The sequence below is a fragment of the Eptesicus fuscus genome, chromosome 21 (assembly GCF_027574615.1).
Source record: "Eptesicus fuscus isolate TK198812 chromosome 21, DD_ASM_mEF_20220401, whole genome shotgun sequence".
Classification (NCBI taxonomy): domain Eukaryota; kingdom Metazoa; phylum Chordata; class Mammalia; order Chiroptera; family Vespertilionidae; genus Eptesicus; species Eptesicus fuscus.
In genome coordinates this window covers 35,527,004-35,554,770 of record NC_072493.1, presented here as the reverse complement: position 1 = coordinate 35,554,770, position 27,767 = coordinate 35,527,004, and the positions used below count along the sequence as shown (strand labels likewise).

Below are 27,767 nucleotides of genomic sequence, written 5' to 3'. Positions count from 1 at the left end.
CCGGAGACTCTGATCATGGGAGAGCGTGGCTCCCACAAACCCATGGCAGCCACACGTCTTGGTGTCAAAGCTCTTCAGTGACACTCGGGTGGTGTGAAGCTCCCATTTCACACACCCCAGGCCCACTCAACTCAACATTTGAACCTTCTGATGATAGAATTGGGAGAAAACATAATCCCTAGAGGAAAGAAAATGAGGAGTCGCCAAGAAAGAAAGTTAGTGAAATGGAAGCATGCAACATGACAGAAAAAGAATTCAGAGTAATGGTCGTACAGATTATACACCGGGTGGATGAGAAAATCAAGAACCTATGCAAAAATCAGGAAGAGAGAGAAACCAAGATGGCGGCATAGGTAAACACCTAAACTTGCTGCCTTGTACAACCACTTCAAAACTACAACTAAAAGACAAAAAGGACATCATCCAGAACCACAGGAAGGCTGGCTAAGTGGAAATTCTACAACTAGAAGGAAAAAGCACACTGAGACTCAGAGGAGCTGCAGAAGTAAAGTGCAGAGGTACAGAGGCACGCATGCGTGGAAAGGGCTGGCAACTGAGTACTCAGCTGGGGAGAAGGGTTTGACCTGGAATTCAGGAAATCGAATGCTGGACTCTGCTAAAATTCACTCTTCTTATGTATAAACTTATATCATTTAATTAGTCGATGGCCTTTCAACCTTTCCCAACAATGTCACCCTAATAGTAAAAAATAATGGATGCCTATTTTGGGGGGCAGTGGCAGAGGAAAAAACAGTTACTCTATGACTGGCTTTGAAATAAACTTTCTTTTAAAAAAAATGTTAGTTTTGTAGTCTTCCCCATAATACATGTATTTGCTCTGATAAAATATAATTTATTTGCCAGATAAATTGGTAACTTTTTCCAGATCATCAAATTAGTGTTCAAGGAATAAATAACTTGACCATCCATTGTTTTGTTTTTTTTTCACAGTCACACAATGCTCTTTTTCTGGTCGAACTCCTACAGACACTGAAACACAGGCACAAGAAAAGCACATTTTACGTTAAAAAAAACACACACACACAAACCAAAACCAGTCAGTCACGCAACCACACTCAATTATGGACACAAAACAAAGAAGGCACAATGGCAGAGGTCCCTGCTCTGTCAGGCAATCCCACCGTTATGAAAAATGCCAATGCCATGTGTCTTCAAGTACGGATCACCCCACACCCAACAGCACGTACAATCACCCACGGGGAGACATCCACCCGGCCGCCGAGGGACACTCCGCGTTGTTTCACGCACATCACACTCCTAAGGGCCAGGCGAGACACCCAAAGGGTCTCTTGCTAGTCCGAGGCTCGGGCAGGTCGCCGCCCCGCCCCAGCTTCTCTCCTGCCCTGGACCCGCCCCGCCCCGCCCCGCCCCGCCCCGCCCCACCCCAGCTCCTCCCCTGCCCTGGACCCGCCCCGCCCCCAGCCCCGCCCCTGCACTGGACCAGCCCCGCCCCAGCTCCTCCCCGCCCCCAGCCCCGCCCCTGCACTGGACCAGCCCCGCCCCAGCCCCGCCCCTGCCCTGGACCCGCCGGCCCCTCCCACCTTCAGGTCGCGTGGGACTCGGGTCTCGGCCTCCCCCTCCCCAGCTGGCGCCCGACGCCTGCGCCTGCGTGCCGAGCGCTGGCGGGCTCTCCCAGAAGTCCCCTTGCGGCCCTGGGCGCCAGCTCGTCCCGGCAGCGGGGTCCCCGCGCCCCGCTCCTAGCGTCTGCGCCCGCCAGCCACAGCCTTCCGGTGGTTGGACTACATTTCCCAAGAACCACCGCTTCCTAAAGCGGCTTCCTTTCCGTTTGTTCGCGCGATTTGGGGGGGGGGGCCTCGCTTTGAGGGAGGGCTGTGTCTGTGGAGGAGCTTGGGCCAGCCCTTGGTGGTGGGACCCGTGAAGCCGGAGTCGCCCTGGACCCCGAGGGCGGTCCTGAACTGTACCTTCGGTCGAGGTGGGCGGGAACGCTCGGAGGAAGCGTCGGTGTCGTTTCGTGGGTGGCCGTGCCTCCGGTGGGTTTTTTATTGTGAGACAGGCGTGACGTGTTGGTGACTTGGTGAATGGGCGTGTGCGACGGTGGTGTTGTGTTTAAGGGCTGGTGTGAGTGGCTTTAGGACTCCGACGGGTTGGTGTGGTTACAGGTGCGCGCCCGTGCTGTTGGGAAAGGGTGTTCAGCTGTTCTCGTGCCACTGGGAGGTTGTGGATGTGATTGTACCATGTGCAGTACTGGGGTTTTCCTGTGACTTGGAGGTGTTACAAGGGTTGCTGTGGTTTTAGTGTTTGTGGCTGCTTTTTCCTCGACCCGGTACTTGGTTGTGTTTTTTTTTCTGACTGATGGTATGATGGTGTGGCCGTGTTGTCTTCGAGATTGTGAAAAGAGTAAAATTGCTGCTGTGAAAAGGGTGTTTTTGGGCCGTTGTGTGTCCCTGACAGGGGTGCTTGGATGTGCTTGGATGAGGGTGCGTGTAGACTCTGTGTATGTTTGGATTTTGTTAAGACTAGGTGGTCTGACAGTGTAGTATTAACATGGGGAATGTGGCTGGCCGTGTGGCTGGGGAAATGTGATTGTGTCCCTTTGTGTCATCATTTGTGTATTTTATAGTCTGTGCCCATATAGGAGAGTTCAGTGGGGCACAGAGGTAAAAATTGTGTTTTGGTATTTCTGGGGTTCATTCTGGGCTAGAGTTAGCCTGTGGGTCATGAGTCCCACCTGGCTTTGTCCTTCCCTGAGGACCTGACTTCTTTCTCTTCTGGCCACAGTGAGGACCCCTCTCCCTTTCCCCCATTCAGACATGGCCTCTATTGATTGCTTTATTCTGCATCCTTACCTCATCCTGGGATTGCAGTTGTAGGTTCCTCGCTGCCTTGCAGTGCCTTCTCACTTTGGGTATTGGATGCAAGAAGTGACAAGAAGTCAGAAACTTGATCCTGTGAATGAGTTATTTCTAAGCCACAGGTCTTGAGATGAGAATTTTAAAGCTGGTAACAGCTTAAAGAAAGGCCACTTATAAATGTAATGGGGTTCCAGGAGTGGAGATGCTTTCAGAGAGTGTGCTGAATGAGGCAAGCCACACACACACTTCAGAACTTGTAACACCCCCCCTGCAGGGGTCTGTTTCCAGCGGACAGAAACTTTGAATCCAGAAATAAATTCTAGCCCAAGACAGCTGTGATCTTCTTTCTGATAAAGTGGAGGACTGTTTTGACTGCCTTCCATGTTAAATGAGGGTAGATATGGTCTAATTTAGAATATGCCCTAAGAAAGGCCTCGTATTTCATAATTCCATTTCTTTTCCTGAGAGTAGGGCCCAGAGAAGGAAAAAAAAAAAAAAAAAAAAAAGCTGTTATGCACTCAAACGCAGAGTCCAGGGTGAGTAGATATTTTCTCTGTTTCCTGATCTCCCTCTGTTTGTTACAGGACATAGGAATCTTTTTCTTTTTGAAATTTCCTAGCTAAGCGTTTTCAAATAATGCAGGGGCAAGGCAGTTTTCTATAGATTGGGAGAAAGGAATATGAGCAGTAAATTGTGATAGATGCTTCCCAATATTCATTAAGTTAAGGAAGAGTGGATTTGAAATTCATATTTCTGACATAGCAGCATCGTGTGTTTTTTTTTAACATTTTAAAATTTTCAAATGTACAAAAGAATAATGAACCTGCTAAAAATTATCACTTGCCAATCTTAATGTAATTTATCCTGCCTTCAGTTCAAAATCTGTCAGTTTCTGCTTCATCTGTTTTGAAGTCCTATTATTAGGTACATAAATATTTTAGATTACATGTTCTAATGGTGGATTGGCCCCTTTAATCATTATAAAATAGTATCCTTTATCCCAGTAATATTCTTTGCTTGGAACCTCTACTTTGATATTTAATGTAGCCACTCCAGCTTTTTACATGAGTGTTAACATGGTATGCCTTTTTCTATCCTTTTACTTTTAGCCTATTTGTATTCTGATGGTTAAAGTGCATTTCTTTTTAAAAAATTATATTTATTATTTGAAAGTATTACAGATGTCCCCTTTTTCCCTCCCTGCCCCCGATTGCATCTCTGTTTCCTCTGCCCCCTCCCCCAAGGCCTTCACCACCCTATTGTCTGTGTCCAGGGGTCATGCATATCCTATCTAATAAAGAGGGAATGTGCTAATTGACCACCACTGCAACACAAAAGATGGCTGCAACCACAGCTGAGGCCAAGTTCCCATAAGGAGCCTTAACGAGCAATCAGCAGTGACCTGAGGCTACACCCTCCCCTGCCCCCATGGGGCTTGACAGGGGACCTCAGGCCTCGCCCCCCACCTGGCAGGGCTTGACGGGGACCTCAGGCCTCCCCCCCTGCCCTGGCACCAGGCTGGGGGACCTCAGGCCGTGCCCCCTGCCCCGGCACCAGGCCAGAGGACCTCAGGTCGCACCCCCCGCCCCAGCACCGGGCCAGGGGACCTGAGGCTGCAACCCCTGCCTGGCGGGGCTTGACGGGAACCTCAGGCCGCGCCCCTCACCCTGTGGGGCTTGACAGGGGACCTCAAGGTGCACTTCTAGGGGACCTCAGGCTGCTCCCCCCACCCCAGCACCAGGCCGGGGGACCTCAGGCCGTGCCCCCCACCTGGTGAAGCTTTACAGGGAACTGCAGGCCATGCCCCCTCACCCCGGCACCAGGCCGGGGGACCTCAAACCGCACCCACCGCCCAGTAGGGCTTGACAGAGGACCTCAGGCCACGCCCCCCACCCCAGCACTGGGCCAGGGGAACCTGAGGCTGGGCCCCCCTGCCTGGCTTGGCTTGACAGGGGACCTCAGGCCATACCCCCCCACCCAGCGGGGCTTGATGGGGGACCTCAAGGTGCACCCCCAGTGCTGGGTCAGGGGAACTCAGGCCGCGCCCCCACCCATTGGGGCTTGACGGGGCACCTGAGGCTGCGCCCTCCCGCCTAGCGGGGCTTGACAGGAGACCTCAGGCCATGCCTTCCACCCAGTGGGGCTTGACAGGGGACCTCAGGCCTTGTCCCCACGTACTGGTGCCGGGCCAGGGGACCTGAGGCTATGCCCCCTGCCCACCTGGGCTTGACAATGGTGGGACTGGCTGGGTCTGGATCTAGCCCATGTGACCAGGCCAGGCCAGTGGGGGGGGGGCAGTTGGGGGTGACCAGGCCAGCACGGGGAGCAGTTGGGGGCAACCAGGCTGGATGGGCGCGCAGCTAGGGGTGACCAGGCTGGTGGGGGGGTGTAGTTGGGGGCAAACAGGCCAGCAGGGGGGGAAGTTGTGGGCAATTAGGCTGGCAGGGGGCAGTGAGGGGTGACCAGGCTGGCAGAGGGGGGCAATTGGGGATGACCAGGTCAGCAGGGAGGTAGTAAGGGGTGAGCAGGCTGGTGGGGAGGGGCAGTTAGAAGCAACCAGGTGTGGGCAGGAGGGGACAGTTGGGGGTGACCTGGCCAGCAGTGGGGGGCAGTTAGGGGTGACCAGGCCAGCAGGGGGGCACAGTTAAGAGCGATTAGGCCAGCATGCAGAGGCAATGAGGGGCGATCAGGACGGCAGAGGGGGCAGTTAGGGGTGACCAGGCAGGCAGGCAGGTGAGCAATTAGGAGCCAGCAGGATGTCTGACTACCAGGATCAGGCCTAAACTGGCGGGATGTCTGACTGCCAGGATCGGGCCTAAACTAGCAGTCAGACATCCCCCAAGAGGTCCCGGATTAGAGAGGGTGCAGCCTGGGCTGAGGGACCCTCCCTCTGCACGAATTTCATGCACTGGGCCTCTAGTAAGTATATAAGTACTTTGGTTTATCTCTTCACGTCCCCCCAACCCCACATCGAGGTATGTCCGTCTGGTCCATGCCTCCCTGCTTTGGGTCTTATTTTGTTGGTCAATTAATATTGTTCATTAGATTCCATAAATAAATGAGATCATGTGATACTTGTTGTTCTCAGATTGGCTTATTTCACTTAATATAATATTTTCCAGGTCCATCCATGCTGCCCTAAAGGATAAGAGGTCCCTCATTTTTACAGCTGCATAGTATTCCATAGTGTAAATGTCCCACAGTTGTTTTTTATCCATTCATCTACTGATGGGCACTTTGACTATTTCCAAATCTCAGCTATCCCATCTAATAAAAGAGTAATATGCAAATTGACCATAACTCCAACACACAAGATGGCTGCCCTCATGTGGTCAAAGATGACTGCCCTCATGTGGACACAAGATGGCCAGCACAAGATGGCTGGCAGGGGAAGGCAGTTATGGGCAATCAAGCCAGCAGGGGAGGGCAGTTGGGAGAAACCAGCCCTGCAGGGGAGGGCAGTTGAGGGCAATCAGGCCAGTAGGGGAGGGCAGTTAGCAGTTACCGGGCTGGCAGAGGAGGTCAGTTGGGGGTGACCAGACCTGCAGGGGAGGAGAGTTGGGGGGGGACCCAGGCCTGCAGGGGAGGGCAGTTGGGGGGGACCAGGCTTGCAGGGGAGGGCAGTTGGGGGCAACCAGGCTGGCAAATGAGGGCAGTTAGGGGTTACTGGGCCAGCAGGGGAGGGCCAATGGGAGCAACCAGGCCTGCAGGGGAGGGCAGTTAGGGGCAATCGGGCTGGCAAGGGAGCAGTTAGGCATTGATCATGCTGGCCGGGGAGTGGTTAGGGCAGTGATGGCGAACCTATGACACACGTGTCAGCACTGACATGCGTAGCCATTTCTGATGACACGCGGCCGCTGAGGCGGCCGCATGTCAAGGATGAAACATTTGCGAAATAATGTTTTTTCCTCAAAGTGACACACTACCCAAGTTATGCTCAGTTTTTTGGCGAAGTTTGACACACCAAGCTCAAAAGGTTGCCCATCACTGGGTTAGGGGGTGATCAGGCTGGGAGGCAGAAGTGGTTAGGGGAAATCAGGCAGGAAGGCAGGTGAGCGGTTGGGAACCAGCAGTCCTGGATTGTGGGAGGAATCCCAGATTGGAGAGGGTTCAGGCTGGGCTGAGGGACACCCCCCCCCCCCGTGCATGAATTTTGTGCAACAGGCCTCTAGTTGTAAATAATGCCTCTATGAACATAGGGGTGCATATATTCTTTCTGATTGGTGTTTTGGAATTTTTAGGATATATTCCCAGAAGTTGGATTTCTGGGTAAAACAGAAGTTCCATTTTTAATTTTTTGAGGAAACTCCATACTATTTTCCATAGTGGCTGCACCATTCTGCATTCCCACCAGCAGTGAACTAGTGTTCCCTTTACTTCACATCCTTGCCAGCATTTGTTGTTTGTTGATATTTTGATATAGCCATTCTGACAGGTGTGAGGTGATATCTCATTGCAGTTTTAATTTGCATTTCTCTGATAATTACTGACTTTGAGCATATTTTCATGTGTCTCTTGGCCATTTGTATGTCTTTTTTGGAGAAATGTCTGTTCAGGTCTTTTGCCCATATGTATTTTGTAAAGATATTTTTATTGCTTTCAGAAAGGAAGGGAGAGGGAGAGAGAGAGAGAAACATCAAGGCCGAGAGAGATTGAGCCCGCAACCCAGGCATGTGCCCTTGATCGGAATCAAATACGGGACCCTTCAGTCCACAGGCCAACACTCCATCTACTGAGTCAAACCAGCTAGGGCTACCCATTTTTTAATTGGATTTATTTTCTTCTTTTTGTTGAGTTGTATAAGTACTTTATATATTTTGGATATTAACCCCTTATCAGATGTATCATTAGCAAATATGTTCTCCCATTCAGTGGGTTCGCTTTTCAATTTGATGGTGGTTTCTTTTGCTCTGCAGAAGCTTTTAATTTTGATGTAGTTCCATTAGTTTATTTTCTCCTTAGTTTTCTTTCTCCTAGGAGATGTATCTGTAAACATATTGCTGCATGAGATTTCTGAGATTTTACTGCCTATATTTTCTTCTATGATTTTTATGACTTCATGCCTTACATTTAAGTCTTTTCTGCTTTTGAGTTTATTCTTGTGTATGGTGTAAGTTGGCGGTCTAGTTTCATTTTTTTTTGCATGTGTCAGTTCAGTTTTCCCAACATCATTTATTGAAGAGATTATTTTTACTCCATTGTGTGATCTTGCCTCCTTTCTCAAATATCTATTGACCATAATGGTGTGGGTCAATTTCTGGGGTCTCTGTTCTGGTTCATTGATCTATATACCTATTCTTATGCCAGTACCAAACTGTTTTGGTTATAATGGCTTTGTAGTATAGTTTGATATCTGTTATTATGATCCCTCTTCTTTCTCAAGATTGCTGCAGCTATTCAAGGTCTTTTTTGGTTCCATATAAACTTTTGGAGTGTTTGTTCTAATTGTGAAGTATGCCATGGGTACTTTATTTTTATTTCATTTTATTTTTTTAAATTTATTTTTATTTATTTCGAAGAGGAAGGGAGAGGGAGATAGAAACATCAATGATGAGAGAGAATTATTGATCGGCTGCCTCCTGCACGCCCCCTACTGAGATTGAGCCTGCAACCTGGGCATATGGTCTGACCGGGAATCGAACTATGAACTGGTCCATGGTCACTGAGCCATGCTGGCTGGGTCTGCCATTAGGGACTGTGTTGAATCTGTAGATTGCTTTGGGTAGTACAGGCATTTTAATGATGTTAATTCTTTCAATCCAGGAACATGGTATATGCTTCCATTGTTTGTATCTTCCTCTATTTCTTTTTTCAGTGCCCTATAGTTTTCCAAGTACAGGTCTTTTAATTCCTTGGTTAAATTTATTCCAAGTAGGTATCTTATTATTATTTTTTTTTGCAATGGTAAATGGGATTGCTTTTTTAGTTTCTTCTTCTAACAGTTCATTGTTGGTGTATAAAAATGCCATTCATTTGTGGATGTTGATTTTGTAACCTGATACACTTTCTGAATTCATTTTTTAAGTTTAGTAGTTTCCTGATGGAGTCTTAAGGGTACAATATCATGTCATCTGTGAATAATGAGAATTTTACTTCCTCCTTTCCAATATGCATGCTTTTTATCCTTTTTCTTGTCTGACTGCTGTGGCTAGGACTTCCAGAACTATGATGGATAAGAATGCTGAAAGTGATGCACACAGACTGAGGGTGAAGGTATGGAAAAAGGTTTTTCAGGTGAATGGAAATGAAAAAAAAGCTGGGATAGCAATACTTATATCTGACAAATTAGATCTCAAAGTGAAGGACATAAAAAGAGATAAGGAAGGCCACTTCATAATACTAAAGGGAGCAATCCAACAAGAATATATAACTCTGGTAAACATATATGCACCCAATACAGAATATTAGTAAATCGGATGCAGCAATATATTAAAAAGATCATACACCAACCAAGTGGGATTTATTCCAGGGATGCAAGGCTCGTACAGTATTCGCAAATCAATAAATGTGATACATCACATAAACAAATTGAAAGACAAAAATCACATGGTCATGTCAATAGACGCAGAAAAAGCATTTGACAAAATCCAACACCTATTTTTGATAAAAACTGTCAGTGAAGTAGTAATAGAGGGACCATATCTCAACATGATAAAGGTCAGATATGACAAACCTATAGTGAACATTATGCTCAATGAGCAAAAACTAAAACCATTTCCGCTAAGAGCAGTAACAAAACAGGGTTGTCCACTCTTTTCACTCTTATTCAATATGGTTTTGGGAGTCCTAGCTACAGCCATCGGACAAGAAGAAGAAACAAAAGGCATCCAAATTCTAAAGGAGGAAGTAAAACTCATTATTTTTAGATGAAACTGAAAATGGATAAAAAACTTAAATGTATGCTGTGAAACCATAAAAATCCTAGAAGAAACAATAGGCAGGAAAATCTCAGACCTCTCGCATAGCAATATGTTTACAGATACATCTAGGACAGTGGAAACTAAAGAGAAAATAAACAAATGGTACTACATCAAAACTAAAACTGCACAGCAAAAGACATAATCAACAAATTGAAAAGGGAGCCCACTGTATGGGAGAACATATTTGGCAATGATATATCTGATAAAGGGTTAATATCCAAATTATATAAGGAATTTCTACAGCTTAACAAAAGGAGGACAAACAATTCAATTAACAAATGGCCAAAGGACCTAAATAGAAACTTCTCCAAAGAGGGCATACAGATGGCCAAGAGACATATGAAAAAATGCTCACAGTCACTGATTGTCAGAGAGATGCAATTAAAATGACAATGAGGTATCACCTCACACCTTTCACCAAATGACAAAGTGCTGGAAAGGATGTGGAGAAAAGAGAACCCTAGTACACTGCTGGTGGGAATGTAGATCAGTGCAACCATTATGGAAAAAAGTATAGAGTTTCCTCAAAAAATTAAATATGGAACTGCCAGTTGACCCAGTGATCCCACTCTAGGCGTATATCCTACGAAACCCAAAACACCAATCAGAAAGAATATATGCACCCCTATGTTCATAGTAGCATTATTTACAACTAGAGGCCCAGTGCATGAAATTCATGCACAGGGGGGGTGTCCCTCAGTCCAGCCTGCACCCTCTCCAATCTGGGACCCCTCGAGGGATGTCCGACTGCCCCTTTAGGCCCGATCCTACCGAGATCGGGCCTAAACGGGCAGTCGGACATCCCTCTCACCATCCAGGACTGCTGGCTTCCAACTGCTCGCCTGCCTGCCTTCCTGATTTCCCCTAACTGCTTCTGCCTGCCAGCCTGATCACCCCCTAATCACTCCCCTGACAGCCTGATTGATGCCTACCTACTCCCCTGCCAGCCTGTTTGCTCCCAACTTCCCTCTTCTGCCAGACTGGTCACCCCTAACTGCCCTCTCTTGCAGGCCTGGTCACCCCTAACTGCCCTCTCCTGTAGGCCTGGTCCCCTCCAACTGCTCTCCCCTGCAGGCCTGGGTCCCCCCTGAACTGCCCTTCCCTGCACACCTGGTCGCCCCCAACTTCCCTCCTCTGCTGGCCTGGTCACCCCTAACTGCCCTCCCCTGCAGGCTTGATTGCCCCCAACTGCTCTCCCTTTCAGGCCTGGTTCCTCCCAACTGCCCTCCCCTGCTGGCCATCTTGTGGCAGCCATCTTGTGTCCACATGGGGGCAGCCATCTTGTGTGTTGGAGTGTTGGTCAATTTGCATATTACTCTTTTATTAGATAGGATAGTTAAGATCTGGAAATAGCCTAAGTGCCCATCAGTAGACTAGTGGATAAAAAAAGCTGTGGTGCATTTATACCATGGAATACTATGCAGCAGTAGAAAAGAAGCTCGTACTCTTTGAGACCATATGTTGGGACCTGGAGAGTATCATGTTGAGTGAAATAAGACAGAGAAAGGCAAGTATCACATGATTGCATTCATGTGTGGAATCTAAGTAACAAAATTAACTGATGAACAGTGGATTCAGATATATTGAAGCATATAACAGAGTGCGGAATCTCAGAGGGAAGGTGAGGGAGGGTGGGTGGGTGGGTGGGTGGGTGGGAGGTAATCAGTCAAAGACCTTGTGTGCATATATGCATAACCCATGGACATAGACAGTAGGGTGCTGAAGGCCTGGGGTGGGCGACTGGAGGAAGGCTGGAAGTGGTCAATTGAGGAAGAATGGGGACATATGAAATACTTTCAACAATAAAGAATTACTAAAAAAATAGCCGAAACCGGTTTGGCTCAGTGGATAGAGCATCGGCCTGCAGACTGAAGGGTCCCAGGTTCGATTCCGGTCAAGGGCATGTACCTTGGTTGCAGGCACATCCCCAGTAGGAGGTGTGCAGGAGGCAGCTGATTGATGTTTCTCTCTCATTGATGTTTCTAACTCTCTATCCCTCTCTCTTCCTCTCTGTAAAAAATCAATAAAATTTATTTTAAAAATTATTTAAAAAATAAAATACCTGAAAAAATAACCCTAAAGAAACAAACCAACAACAAAAAAAACCTACAAAATAAAATACCTGCAAAAAAAACCCAAAGAAAACAAAAAACCAAAGCTGAGGAAAAAAATAAGTTTATAATTATATGGATCTGGAACCTCTTTCATAGAGCATTTTTGTCAAATATCTAGGTTTATCTACTTTAGTATTATTGCTAAATCAGGAATGCTGGTTTGTTTGAGAAAGTTTTATCATCTTGTAAACTTGGTTTTATTCAGAAATTTACTGAGATGTTTAAAAACAACTTTAAAAAGTCTCAGCACTAATGGTAACACTACTTGTGACATTTTTTTTTTTTACTTTTTTTTTTACTTGTGACATTTGACCTGTGAATAGCACACACTTATAGAAGCCTTAATTTGTAGATAATAAATTTCATTCATTCTACACACTTACTTGTATACACACATACTTAATATACATATATCGCTTTTTTTCAAAATGGTAAACATAAATAAAAATATGTCAACAATACTTAATTGAATATTATCATCTTACAAATCTAAATTTGTTCATTTTATTTAGTTGTAAGCATTTAATTATTTGTGCCCTTTTGTAGTTGTGTGTGATCATTATTATACCGAAACATAACAGTTGGTCATTATCCATTTTTGGCATAATGTGTAAATGTGTTGTTATTCATAAGTTTTATTTCGGGAATGGTAGAGTAGTTTTTTATAAATAATATTTTTTAATATAGAGAGCACTGAGTTTGACAGAGGTATGAACCACAACCTGTATCCTCCTGCTTAGTGGGTATTTTGGGAATGGGAGCATTCCCAAAGTGACAGGAAGAGGAGAGCAACAAAGGTAATTCTAACATAACTCATTTGGAGCTTTGTGAAAGGCATGGTCTCATGGTTCTATTTTCTCCTCTCCAGCACTGCCTTTTCCAGATGCTGTGCTTCTCCAAGATAGGCATCCAGGAGAGGATTAATCATTTCACACAGCCATAAAAATCATGGCTCAGGTAACTTAGTGTTTTCTCCTTTCATGTTTTGTTTTTGTTTTGTTTTTACATAGTATGTACATATATGCATTCCATATTTCTGAAACTTCCTAACTGACCCCACTCAGGAATATGCTCCCCAGTTTATTCCATTCTTATAAATGACTAGAGGCCTGATGCACAAAATTTGTGCAAGGGGCTCGGCCCTCGCAGTGGTGGTAGCTGCCTCGGCCCTCGCAACCCTGGCTTCATCTGGAAGGTCGTTCGGACAGGCATCAGTGTCGCTGTTTGGCCATCCGGTCTAATTAGCATATTATGCTTTTATTATTATAGATAGTGTCGTCTTTAAGTATGTCTTTCTAATCTAACCTATATTCATATCCTTATTTACTAATCCATTGAACATCTTTAACTAGAATCACTGAGTGATACAGCAAAAGAAAATTTCCTGATTTTATAAGATAGAGAAGAATGTTAAATGGTACCACACCTGAGAAAACTTTGATCTACTCTTTAGATCTAAATTTCCCAGTTAAGCAAGGTAGGAGTTGGTTTTGACTCTGCTCAGTCTCCATAAATTGCAAAAGCCCAGGCTTTGTGAGCTTTATGATTAAGGAGTGAATACAGAGAGATCATGGATCTTCCCTGGAAATCCATAATTGATACCAATAATATAGATGATTTTAAGATTCAATATTGTGTGTTAATCTTGAATGTGTAAGTTTGAATTAATATTTTCCACCTTTATGTTGCTTAAGACAAGAAAAAGTCATGTTCATTATGTTTATCATCTTGATTAATAATAACAATAAAGATCATCATTCATATGCAAAAGCTGTTGAGAATTCTAAACTCCCCAAAGCAAGAAATGCTTATGAGATTTTTATATAACCTACAGTGTTCAAATATGTATGTCATTAAATCAAGATATATTGATTATTTGGAGCAATTCTGCAGCCTATTAAAAATACTAAATTATTAGTAACAAGGAAAATGCCTATGATGTAATATTCTGATATAACAACAAACTTGGTTTTAATATGTTCTTCATTTTTTGCAAATATTATTTTAGGATAGATATAAAATTTTACAGAAACATTTACCCAATTACTTTTCTTATTTATATTTTAGTATATTTTTTATTTTTCAATTACAGTTGATATGTAATATTATATTAGTTTCAGGTGTACAACATACCTTTTAGGCATTGCTCACCCTGATAAAACTTATACCCATCTGATACCATACATAGTTATTACAAATTTTGACTACATTCCCTATGTTTTATTTTACATGATTATTCTGTAACTACTAATTTGTACTTCTTAATCCTTTCATCTTTTTCACCCATGCTCTTAATTCCCCTCCCGTCTGTCAACCGTCAAAATGTTCTCTGAATCTTTGAGTCTATTTCTATTCTGCTTGTTCATTTATTTTGTTTTTTAGAAATCATATGAAATTTTTCTTTCTATGTCTGACTTCTTTCACTCAGCACAAAACTCTTTAGGTCTATCATGTTATTGCAGATTGCAAGATTTCATTCCTTTTTTATAATTGAGTCATATCCCATTGTATATATGTACCACTTTTTCTTTATTCATTCACCCCTATTGATGGACACTTAGGTTGCTTCCATATCTTGGCTGTTGTAAATAATGCTGCAATGAGCATGTGGATACATATATACTTTTGAATTAGTTTTTTGGGTTATTTTGAATAAATACCAATTAAGTGGAATTGCTGGGTGCTTCTTTGTCTTGTTATAACCTATGTTTTAAAGTCTATTTTGACCAATATAAGTATTGTTACACCAGCTTTTTTTGTTTTTGTTTTTTTCCATTTTTATGAAATATCTTCTATCCCTTTACTTTCGGTCTGTTTGTGTCTTTTGATTTTAAGTGATTCTCTTGTGGGGTCTCTTTTCCTTCTGCTACCTTTATGATATGAATGATGGTATGCTTGATATTGTTGTGTCAGTTTCCTTAAACTATTTTTCCTTAAACTATTTTTTTTGCTACACTAATTGGGTGTTTCCTGCTACCGTGACTTCCAAATCGCTGATTTGATCCTCTGCTTCATCTCATCTGCTCTTGATTCTTTCTAGTGTATTCCTCATTTTAGTTAGTGTTTTCTGCATTTCTGAATGGTTCTTTTTTTATGGTCTTTAAGTGTGGATTTTTAAAATGCTGTTTAAGTTCTCACTAAGTTCCTCAAGCATTCTTATAATTGTTCTTTTGAAGTATGTATCTGGTAATTTGTTATCCTTCATTTCATTTACTTCTTTTTTTGGAGATGTCTCCTGTTCTTCCATTTGGGACATGTTTCTTTGTCTCACCATTTTGGCTGCCTTTCTATGTTTGTTTCTGTATATTTGGTAGATCCGCTATATCTCCAAGTCTTAGCAGGATGGCTTTATGTAGTAGGTGTTCTGTACAGCTCAGTGGGTAGCCTCTCCTGTCATCTGAGCTGGGCAGTTTATACATACCCTGTATGTGGGCTATGTGTATCTTCCCTGATTGTTGTTGGTATATCAGAGGGAGGGATTGACCAGCCATGACTACAGTGGAGGAACTACAGTGCAGAGGCTGACCCCACAGAGTAAAACTTGCCTCAGTGGGGCTCTGGTGCCCGTTAAGTCTGCCCTTGGAGTGTTTTGCTCATGGAGATGGTTGGGTGGTACTCCAGTTTAGTATGAAGCTGGCCACACACTGGCCCTGGGGCTTTTTGGAAGGTTCAGACCAAGGTTAGCTGTTACCTGTGCCTTGTCCAGGGCTACTTGGCATGAGCTACAAAGTGATCTGCAGATGAGTGCTACTTGTGCTGGGAGGTGCCTTATATGATGTTATTTCAAGGTTGTTTTGAAGTAATTGACTAAATTTCTTCTTATTCTCAAATGAATGGATTTAAATTACTAGAGGTAGTAATTTATTCTCAAATGAATGGTTTTAAATTACTTGGAGATGCCTGGGAGAAATCAAGATGCAAACCAAGTTTGGCTGCTGCTAATGCCAGGTCTGGGACCACTTAGCAAGAGGTACCTGGCATGTTGAGGTCAGATGCTGCTTGTTTGGGGCTGTGAACATTTGAGCAAATTTAGGAAAGTCCACAGCATGAGCCAAGACAGGCATTTTTTATAGAAAATCCACTGGAAGTGGCTTAAATGGCCCTGCAAATTGGGTGGGCAGGGTGTCATGGACTCTTATTTCTTAAATAATAAATAAAAAGGAAAACTTTCATTTATTGAGCAGGTAGGATATACAAGATACAGATTGTACAGGGTGCTTCTGTATGCTATTTCGTTTAGTTGGGACATTGCATTTTAAAATTAATTTTACTTATTTAATTTCATTAATTCCTAGACTCTGTGTATAATGAGTTGTTATAAATTTAGGAAATGGCTACAGCAACAGGAATAAAAAGGAACATGTTGTCACTTCAGAAGCACCAATTTTTGTAGTGTCATCCATGTGAGATACTTCCTAGCATGTTTATTCTGCTATCTCTATGGTTAAGAGCTCTGCATCATCTCCCCCTCCATTGAAAATACATTTTCTTTTTTTGTATGTATGTGGGTGTATTTTTATTTATTTATTTTTCTTTTTTTATTGTTTAAAATATTACAAATAGTAGTACATATGTCTCCTTTTTTTCTCTCCACAATTGACTGTCCCCTAGCCTCCCCTACCCCGGCACATGCCCTCACCTCCCTCCCAGTGTCTTGCATCCATTGGTTATGTTTATATGCATGAATACAAATCCTTTGGTTGATCTCTTATCTCCCTCCGCAACCCTCCCCAGCCTTCCCGCTGTCATTTGACAGTCTGTTCGATGCTTCTCTGCCTCTGTATCTATTTTTGTTCATCAGTTTATTGTGCTGGGATAGCTCAGCCAAGGGTTTGGTGAGCCTAAGGGAGTGTGGTGAAGGATTGAAGAAAAGACAGACAAAGAAAATAAGCTGGGTCTAGGTGGATCTCCTATGCCTGGCTTAGGCCACAGAGAAAGATCCAGATGGCAAGCTGAGGCTTTATTTTATACCCAGAGGTAGTGGTCACCTTAGTTACAATGTTCTTGTGAGTTTCACTTGTTTTGGCAGCACTTGCTGTACCTCCCACAATCCATTAGCTACCCAGATAGGATCTAGGGGGTGTCATAAGGTCAAGCTTAATTATGCTAAGAGGGCTGTGCCCTCTAAGCTGGGACTTGTTTGTAGCTCTGCCAACAGGTCAGTCCGAGGCTTAACTCTATAACCGCTGCCTACAGTTTATAATGTTCTTTATTATCCATAAATGAGTGAGAGCATATGGTATTTTTCTTTCACTGACTGGCATATTTCACTTAGCATAATGCTCTCCAGTTCCATCCATGCTATTGCAAATGGTAAGAATTCATTCTTTTTTTATAGCAGCGTAATATTCCATTATGCAGATGTACCACGGTTTGGGTTTTTTTAAAAATATATTTTATTGATTTTTTTACACAGAGGAAGGGAGAGGGATAGAGAGTTAGAAACATCCATGAGAGAAACATTGATCAGCTGCCTCCTGCACACCTCCCACTGGGGATGTGCCCGCAACTAAGGTACATGCTCTTGACCGAAATCAAACCTGGGACCCTTCAGTCCGCAGGCCGATGCTCTATCCACTGAGACAAACCAGTCAGGGCTGTACCACAGTTTTCTAATCCACTTATCTGCTGATGGGCATTTCAGCTATTTCCAAATCTTAGCTATTGTAATTTGTGCTGCTATGAACATAGGGGTGCATATATCCTTTCTGGTTGGTGTTTCTGTTTTCTTGTGATATATTCCTAGAATTGGTATTACTGGGTGAAATGGAGTTCAATTTTTAATTTTTTGATGAAATGCCATACTGTTTTCCACAGTGGCTGCACAGTCTGCATTCCCACCAGCAGTGAAGGAGGGTTCCTTTTCTCCACATCCTCTCCAGCACTTGTCATTTGTTGATTTGTTGATGATGGCCATTCTGACAGGTGTGAGGTGGTACCTCATTGTTTTGATTTGCAACTCTCGGATGATTAGTGATTTTGATCATATTTTCATATATCTCTTGGCTTTTTGAATGTCCTCTTTTGAAAAGTGTCTATTTAGGTCATTTGCCTAATTTTTGATTGCGTTGTTTATTTTCCTTTTGTTAAGTTGTATGAGTTCCCTGTAAATGTTGGAGATTAAACCCTTATCGGATATAACATTGGCAAATATGTTCTCCTATGCAGTGTGCTTTCTTGTTGTTTTATTGATGGTTTCTTTTGCCATGCAGAAGCTTTTTATTTTGATGTAGTCCCATTTGTTTATTTTCTCCTTCGTTTCCATTGTCCTAGGAGCTGTTGGTTAAATATATTGCTATGACAAATGTCTGCTATTTTGCTGCTTATGGCTTCTTCTAAGATTTTTATGGTTTTGCATCTTACCTTTAAGTCCTTTATCCATTTTGAGTTTATTTTCTTTATATCCACTCCTACTATTATGTTTGTTGTTTCAGAGATTGGTGATGTTCAGGGATGTTGCCATTGACTTCTCTCAAGAAGAGTGGGAATGCCTGGACTTTGCTCAAAGGGATTTGTACAGAGATGTGATGTTGGAGAACTATAGTAACTTGGTGTCACTAGGTAAGAATATGCCATAGTATTTTAGGATCTATCTTTGAAATAACTCCTTATATGATGTTATTTCAAGGTTGTTGTTAAGTAATAAACTGAATTTCTTTTTATTCTCAAATGAATGGTTTTAAATTACTAGAGGCAGACATAGATAGTTTCATATAGGGTACATTTATCTTTAAAATATAATTACCTATCTTCCTTCTGTCTTCCTTCCTATCTTCCTAATGATTTAGGGGCTAAATTTGAATTCTGGGACACTTTTGCTATTTGTTGTTACAATTTAGATATGCTAAAGGAGCTTAAATATTTTAAACATTTTTTAAAAATATATATTTTATTGATTTTTACAGGGAGGAAGGGAGAGGGATAGAGAGCTAGAAACGTCGATGAGAGAGAAACATCGACCAGCTGCCTCCTGCACACCCCCCACTGGGGATGTGCCCGCAACCAAGGTATATGCCCTTGACCGGAATCGAACCTGGGACCTTCCAGTCCGCAAGCCGACGCTCTATCCACTGAGCCAAACTGGTTTCGGCAAAGAGCTTAAATATTTTTAAAAAAATATATGCAGAAATAAAAGTTTGGCTTTTTTACAACAGAAGAGCTTATATTATTTATATAGTGACTATAGGCCCAGTGCAGGACTTCGTGCATGGTGGGGTCTGGCCGGCCTGCCCTGATTGGGCCAATCAGGCCAGGTGGGCTGGGGAAAGGTGATGCGGGTGGTTGGCAGACTGGCCCCGCCCCTTAGTTGAACTCTGGTGGAACTCTGGTTGAGGGGACAATTTGCATATTACTCTTTTATTATATAAGATAGAATGGATCAATGCATTTCACTAACAATTCAAGTGTACCCAATCCATTGCAACAAACACTTCTCATTTGTGTTTTGTAGTTGAATATTACATTTTAAGAACTTTATATTTCACATTGAATGAGTATGTTAGAAACACTTTTTATTATAAAACTAGAGGCCCGGTGCACGAAATTTGTGCAGTGGATGTATGTGTCCTGCCCAGCCTGCACCCTCTCCAATCTGGGACCCTTTGAAGGATGTCCGACTGCCCGTGGGATTGGCCTAAACGGGCAGTCAGACATCCCTCTCACAATCCAGGATTGCTGACTCCCAACTGCTTGCTTTCCTGCCTGCCTGATTGCCCCTAACCGCTTCTGCCTGTCAGCCTGATCACCTCATAACCACTCCCCTGCCAGCCTGATTGACGCCAAACTGCTCCCCTGCTGGCCCGATTGCCCCCAACTGCCCTCTCCTGCCAGCCTGTTCCCCCACAATGGCCCTCCCCTGCAGGCCTGGTCACCCCCAACTACCTTCCCCTGCAGGCCTGGCCCCCCCAATTGTACTCTGCTGCAGGCCTTGTCCCCCGTCAACTGCCCTCCCCACAGGCCTGGTCCCCACCAACTGCAATCTCCTGCAGGCCTGCTTCCCCCCCCCAACTGCCCTCCCCTGCTGGCCTGGTCTCCCCCAACTGTCCTCCTCTCCTGGCCCGGTCAACCCTAACTGCCCTCCATGCTGGCCTGATCGCCCACAACTGCCCTCCCCTGCAGGCCCGGTTCCCCCTCAAATACCCTCCCCTGCAGGCCTACTCCCCCTACCTGCTCTCCCCTGCACTCCTGGTCCCCACTAACTGCCCTCTCCTACTGACCTGGTCTCCCCCAACTGCCCTCCTCTCCTGGTTCGGTCACCCCTAACTGCCCTTCCTGCTGGCCTGATTGCCCACAACTGCTCTACCCTGCAGGCCTGGTCGCCCCCAACTGCCCTCCCCTGCAGGCCTGGATTCTCCCCAACTACCTTCCCTTGCTGGACTGGTCTCCCCCAACTGCCCTCCCCTGCAGGCCATCTTGTGTCCACATGGGGGCAGCCATCTTAGACCACATGGCGTCGGCCATCTTGTGTCTTGGTGTGACGGTCAATTTGTATGTTACTCTTTTATTAGATAGGATACCCTAGATTGGCAAAAATAAAGAACTATGACAGTCTTCACAACTTTTGGAGGCAGAAGTGCTGTATACTTCATTATTCATAATAGTAAAAAAGTGGAAACCCCCCAAATGTCCACCAGCAAATGAATTAATGAATACAATTTAATATTATTTATTCATTAAAGGAATGAAGTTCTGATACATACCACAGTATGAAAAAATGCTCAGTGAAAGAAGCCAGACACAAAGCCTACATAATGAATAATTCCATTTATATGAAATGTCCACAACAGACAGACCTATATAGAGAGAAAATAGATTAGTTGTTGTCTAATACTGGGAGGTGGGGATGGACTGGGAAATAAGAGTGGGGACACAGAAAAGGACTGCTAATAGGCACGGGTTTCTTCCAAGTTGATACAAATGTTATAAGATTACATTGTGGTGATTGTTACACAACTCTGTAACAGAGTGTACATTCACTAGTTTTTAGTGACTATACTAAAAACTAGTGAATGTACACTTCTTCTATAATTGAAACTTTGTAGCCTTGAGTGGAGGCCTGGGTCCTCCAAGGTGTACAGAAAGCTTGGCTTCCTCCATTGCCGGGAAAATACAACCCTCCTGCTCACTCTGTGGCCGCAGCCATCTTGGTTGGGTTGATTTGCATACTTGCTCCTGATTGGCTGGTGGGCACTGCTTGTGGGTGTAGCTGAGTGGTGGTTAATTTGCATATTACTCTTCTATTAGATAGGATTTCTATTTCCTGATTTTGATTGCCACTTTCCTGCTTCTTCCCAGTAATTGTGAAGTGTCTAAAATTTTTCTTTTTTTAAAGAGAAGCTTTACTTGGAAGACAGTTAAATTGCCTGCAGATCAGCTTTCAAGACTTGAATTTATGCTCTGTTAGTATGGACTTATGGTGGCCTTTAATCTATGCTGTCAGCAGGCACCTGGCACCCAGGACCTAGGCTTCCCTCGAAGCCCTGGCTTCGTCTTGAAGGACATATGGTCTAATTAGCATATTACGCTTTTGTTATTGTAGATAAATTCAACAATGGCAATTTCTGGGGAACAGATCTGATTCTTCAGTTTCTCACACACCTGAGGGCTCCTCGGTACTGATGAATTATCTATAGCATTTTTTTTCTTTTGAGAATCTAGGCTAAGAATGAAATATAACTTGTAATTTTCTTTTGAGGTCAGATGGACTTTTTCCCTCTTTGAAATATAAGCCTTGGATAGTCCTGATTTTGTGAAGGGGTTCATTGCTAATCCATGATAATTTGTAGACCCAAGAGTTTGTCTCCTGGATATTTTTTCAGACTATTAACATACACATTTTAAGGCACTTTAAGTCAGGAAATACCCTGAGTTCGGTGACTTCACAGCATGCTTAACTCTAGCTTCTGGTTCTCATGTCATTGTGCCTCCTCTGGATCTTCTTTACTTTCTTTTTAAAATTTTTTAAAATTTATATTATTGTTGAAAGTATTACAGATGTCTCCCTTCTTCCCCCCATTGACCCTCTCCTCCCCACTCCTGCCATCTCCGCAGGTCTTCAGCACACTATTGTCTGTCTATGAGTTATGCATATTTATACTAATAAAAGGGTAATATGTTAATTAGACCAGGAGACCTTTCGGACATCCTTCCGGACAAAGCCATGGTGGCAGGACTGAGGCAGAGGCAGTTAGAGGAGATCAGGCCAGGAGGTGAGGGCAGTTGGGGGCGAGCAGGCCAGCAGCAGGGGGGGGGGGGCAGTTGCTGGGGATCAGGCTGGCAGGAGGGCAGTTGGGGGTGAGCAGGCCGGAAGGGGGGCAGTTGGGGGCGATCGGGGGCAGTTGAGAGTGAGCAGGCTGGCAGAGGGGGCATTTGGGGGTGAGTAGGCTGGCAGGGGGCTGTTGGAGGTGAGCAGGCCGGCGGGGGGGGGGTGTAATTGGGGGTGAGCAGGCCTGCAGGGGGGGTAGTTCGGGGTGAGCAGGCCGGCAGTTAGGGGTAAGCAGGCCGGCAGTGGGGGCAGTTGGGGGTAAGCAGGCCAGCAGTGGGGGCAGTTGCTGGTGAGCAGGCTGGCAGGGGAGGCAGTTGGGGGTGAGCAGGCCGGCAGGGGAGGCAGTTGGGGGTGGTCAGACCAGCTGGGGAGGCAGTTGGGGGTGATCAGGCTGGCAAGGGAGCAGTTAGGGGTGAGCAGGCTGGCAGGGGGGGCAGTTGCTGGTGAGCAGGCTGGCAGGGGAGGCAGTTGGGGGTGATCAGGCTGGCAAGAGGGGGCAGGCCGGCTGCGGGGGGGAGTTGGGGGCAAGCAGGCTGGCTTGGGGGGGCAGTTGGGGGCAAGTAGGTCAGCTCTGGGGGCAGTTGGGGGTGAGCATACTGGCAGGGGTGTAGTTGGGGATGAGCAGGCCGGCAGTGGGGGGCAGTTGGGGGTGAGCAGACGGGCAGGGGAGGCACCAATTTTGTGCACTGGGCCACTAGTATGCATATAAGTTCTTTGGTTGATCTCTGCCCTTCCCTTTGAGAATCGCTAGTATGTTGCATACTTCCATTTCTCTGGATCGATTGTGTGTGTCACTTTATTTTGTTCATTAGATTTCATATATAAGTCAGATTCTGTGTAATTTGTGTTTCTCTGAGTGGCTTATTTCACTTAGCCCAGTGGTTGGCAAACTCATTAGTCAACAGAGCCAAATATCAACAGTACAACGATTGAAATTTCTTTTGAGAGTCGAAAACCGACTTCTGCGCATGGGCCACTAAGTTTCAATCACACTGTATGTGTGCGCCCACATGTGGTATTTTGTGGAAGAGCCACACTCAAGGGGCCAAAGAGTTGCATGTGGCTCGCGAGCCGCAGTTTGCTGACCACTGACTTAGCCTAATACTCGCCAGATCACTCCATGTTGTCTCAAAGGGTAAGATATTCTTCTTTTTATAGCTGCATAGTATTCCATTGTGTAAATGTGTCACAACTTTATCCATTCATCTAAAAATGGACACTTGGTTGTTTCCAGATCCTTCTCCATATGGTGCATATATTCTTCTAATGATGTTTCAGGATTCTGGGGATACATTCCTAGAAGAGGTATCACTGGATCAAATGACAGTTCCATTTTTACTATTTTGAGAAAACTCCACACTGTTTTCCATAGTGGTTGTACCAGTCTGCATTCCCACTAGCAGTGTATTAGGGTTCCTTTTTTTCCACATACTCTCCAACACTGTTGTTTGTTGATTTATTGATGGTTACTGTTCTGGTTAGTGTGTGGTGATACCTAATTGTAGTTTTATTTTGCATCTCTCTAATGATTAGTGACATTGAACATTTTTTCATTTGTCTCTTGGCCATTTGTATGTCCTCTTTGGAGAAGTGTCTATTTAGCTCCTCTGCCTATCCTTTAATTGGATTGTTTGTGTTCCTTTTGTTGAGTTGTATGAAGTATTTTATATATTTTGGAAATTAAGCCCTTATCAGATGTATCATTGGCAAATATTTTCTCCCATATAGTGGGTTGCCTTTTCATTTCAATGTTAGTTTCTTTTGCTGTGCAGAGCTTTTTATTTTGATGTAGTCCCATTTGTTTAGTTTTTTCCTTTGTTTCTCTTACCATAGGAGGCATATTGGTGAAAATTCTGCTACCTGAGATGTCTGAGGTTTCCATTTATTGAAGAGACTGTCTTGACTCCATTGTATGTTCATGCGTCCTTTGTCAAATATTAATTGAGCATAGTGGTTTGGGTCGATTTCTGGGTTCTCTATTCTATTCCATTGGTCTATATTTCTGTCCTTGTGCTAGTACCAGGCTGTTTTGAGAACAGTGGCTTTGTAATACAGCTTGAAATCAAGTATTGAGATCCCACCTACTTTGTTCTTCTTTCTCAGGATTGCTGTGGCTATTCGGGGTCTTTTTAAATTCCAGATGAATTTTTGGAGAGTTCTTTCTAGGTTTGTGAAAAATGCCGTTGGTATTTTAATGGGGAGTGCATTGAATCTATAGATTGCTTTTGGTAGTATGGACATTTTAATGATGTTGAGTCTACCAATCCATGAACATGGTATGTTCTTCCATTTGTTCATGTCTTCCCCTATATCTTTTTTCAGTGTCCTGTAGTTTTCCGCATGTAGGTCTTTTACCTCCTTAGTTACATTTATTCCTAGGTATTTTAATTTTTTGGTGTGGTGGTAAATGGCATTGCTTTTTTAATCTCTCTTTCTCTAAGTACATTATTGGTGTATAGAAATGCCATAGATTTCTTGGTGTTAATTTTGTATCCTGCTACATTGCTGATTTCATTTATTAAGTCTAATAGTTTTTTGATGGAGTCTTTGAGTTTTCTATGTACAGTATCATTCATCTGCAAATAAAGACAGTTTTTCTTCTTTTCCATTATGGATGCCTTTAATTTCTTCTTCTTGTTTGAAAGCAATGGTTAATACTTCCAGTACTATGTCAAACAGGAGTGGTAAGAGTGGGCATCCCTGTCTTGTTCCTGTTCTTAGGGGAAATGGTTTTAGTTTTTGCCCATTGAGTATGATGTTGGCTGTGGGTTTGTCATATATGGCTTTTATTATGATCCTTCTATCCCCACCTTGCTGAGTGTTTTTATCAAGAAAGAGTGTTGGATTTTGTCAAATGCTTTCTGCATCAATTGATATGACTATGTGATTTTTATCCCTCAATTTGTTTATGTGATGTATCACGTTTATTGATTTGCAGATATTGTACCATCCTTGCATTCCTGGGATAAATCGTACTTGGTCATGGTGTATGATCTTTCTGATGTACTGCTGGACCCGATTTGCTAGAATTTTATTGAGGATTTTGGCATCTATGTTCATGAGGGATATTAGCCTATATTTCTCTTTCATTGTGTTGTCTTTATCTGATTTTGGTATTAGGGTGATGCTGGCTTCATAGAAGGAGCTTGGAAATGTTCCTTCCTCTTGAATTTTTTGAAATAGTCTGAGGAGGATAGGTTTTAGTTCTTCCTTGAATGTTTGCTAAAACTCCCCTGTGAAGCCGTCTGGTCCCGGGCTTTTTTTTTCTTTTTTTCTCTAGAAGCCTTTTGATGACTGCTTCAATTTCTTCCATATTTATTGGCCTATTGAGATGTTTAGATTCTTCCTGATTGAGGTTTGAAAGGTTGTGTTTTTCTAGTTATATGTTCATTTCCTCTAGGTTGTCCAGTTTTTTGGAATTGAGTTGTTTTTTTGTATTTTGGTTCTCCTCTTTCATTTCTGATTTTGTTTATTTGGGCCCTCTCTTTTTGTTTCTTGGTGAGTCTGGCTTAGAGGTTCATCAGTCTTGTTTATCCTTTCAGAGAACCAGCTCTTGGTTTTATTGATCTTTTGTATTGTTTTTTGGGTCTCTATGTCATTTATCTCTGCTTTGATCATTATTATTTCCTTCCTACTGATCACACTGGTCTTTTCTTGTTGCTCTCTAACTCTTTGAGTTTAGGGTTAGGTAATTTATTACCATTGTTTCTTGTGTTTTTTTGCAGTAGACTTATAGAGCTATAAACTTCCCTCTCAAGACTGCTTTCCCTGTGTCCCATAGATTTTGGATTGTTGTGTATTCATTGTTGTTTGTTGCCATGATGTCTTTTATTTCTTTTTTGACCTCTCTGGTAACCCAGTCATTATTTAATAGCATGCTATTTAGCCTCCAGGTGTTTGATTTTTTTGGATTGTTTTTATTGTAGTTGATTTCCAGTTTTATGCCATTGTAATCTGAGAAGATGCTTGATATAACTTCTATCTTCTTGAATTTGAAGAGACTTTGCCTATGACCCAACATATGGTCTATCTTTGAAAATGACCCATGTGCACTTGAGAAGAATGTATATTCTGTGGCTTTGGAGTGAAATGTTCTGAAGATGTCAATTAATTCCATCTGGTCTAGTGAGTCATTTAGGATTGATGTTTCTTTGCAGATTTTTTGTTTAGAGGATTTGTCCAATGGTGATAGTGGGGTATTAAAGTCCCCTACTATGATTGTATTGCTGTCAATCCCTCCCTTGATATCCTCCAGAAGTTTTTTTTATATATTTGGGTGCTCCGGTATTGGGTGCGTATATGTTTACCAGTGTTGTTTAGTGGTTAGAATGTCAGCCCATGCATTAAAGAGTTGTGAGTTTGATTACCAGTCAAGGGCATGTCCCTGGGTTGGGGGTTTGCTCCCCACCCCCAGTCAGGGCATATGCTGAAGGCAATCAGTTAATGTATCTCTCTCATGTTGATGTTTATGTCTCTCTCACTCTCTACCTTCCCTCTTCCTCCCTCCCTTTCACTCTTTCTGAATAGCAATGGAAAAAATACCTTTAGGTTAGGATTAACAAGGATTTTTTTTAAAAAGGAAATATCTATTTGCTGATACTCCCAAATTTACATTTCTAATCCATATATTTCCTCAGAACATATACATATGCATATACCTGTGTATTCCACATCATTATGATATTAAATAGTTCAAAACCAAACTCTTGATACTCTCCCAAATCTCCTATTACAGGGAGAACTTCTCTGTAAATGGCACTTTCATTGCTCCAGATGCTCAGGTGAAATACTTATTTTCCTTGACTTCTCTTTGTCATATTATATATTCAGTACATCACAAAATCTTCACTATACCTTCAAAGTATATTCAGAATCCAATGATCCACACTTTTCTCCATAATCATCTTGTCTTCACCACGTGGATTATTGCTATAGCTTCCTAACTTCTGTCACCAAGCCTTTATACTTTCATATTATCTGTTATTTTTTAGTTTGAAAAAAAAAAAAAAAGAATGATTCCTTTTTAAACAGATGTCAGAACTTGTCATGCTGAATCTTATAATCTTTCAATGACTCCTCATCTCATAGTAAAAATCTAATTTCTTAAAATGCTAAGACTACGTAGTGATTTTTCTTGTGATTTTCTTTCGAGGCTAGAGTATTATTTTTTCATTCATGTGAACTGCAGGCTTTGGCTGGTTCCAATATTGTGAATTTTTTTCTAATCTCTGACCTACTTTTGGTCCAAAGCCTTGTCTCTTGGATTTTTTTAAAAGATAATTTTAGGCAGTTGAAGAGAGTAAATGTTCTGAGAGTAGCTATGATTTTTAAGGATGTTTAGCATTCTAGTTTCTTGTTCTGATTTTATTGTGGCCACTGTGGATCTTCTTTATTTTCCTTTAAGCTTGACATATTTTAGAAGGTTGTTTATCATGTTTTATTCAACATTTATTGGTGTTCTTCAGGAAATCTGATGTACCATCTACATATAAAGTGTGTCCACTGTCACAGTCATAGTAAACAACAGAGCCATTACACTCACAAATTATCTCATGCTTTCCCTTTGTTGTCAACCCCTTACCCCTCACCAGCCTATGGAAACTTGGCATATTTTCCATCCCTAAAGTTTTATGTT

The 27,767-nt window shown here is 43.1% G+C and overlaps 1 protein-coding gene across 1 annotated transcript in view; it reads left to right on the top strand.

The window, feature by feature from the left end:
• The first annotated feature begins 1,569 nt into the window (after positions 1-1,569).
• Positions 1,570-27,767, top strand: part of ZFP1 (ZFP1 zinc finger protein) — an 837,904-nt gene continuing 811,706 nt past the window's right edge. The window contains exons 1-4 of the mRNA XM_054710126.1: positions 1,570-1,954; positions 8,987-9,047; positions 12,737-12,825; positions 18,303-18,429. Coding sequence (XP_054566101.1) covers positions 12,817-12,825; positions 18,303-18,429 — 136 coding nt within the window. The 5' untranslated portion in view covers positions 1,570-1,954; positions 8,987-9,047; positions 12,737-12,816. The remainder of the gene's footprint in view (positions 1,955-8,986; positions 9,048-12,736; positions 12,826-18,302; positions 18,430-27,767) is intronic.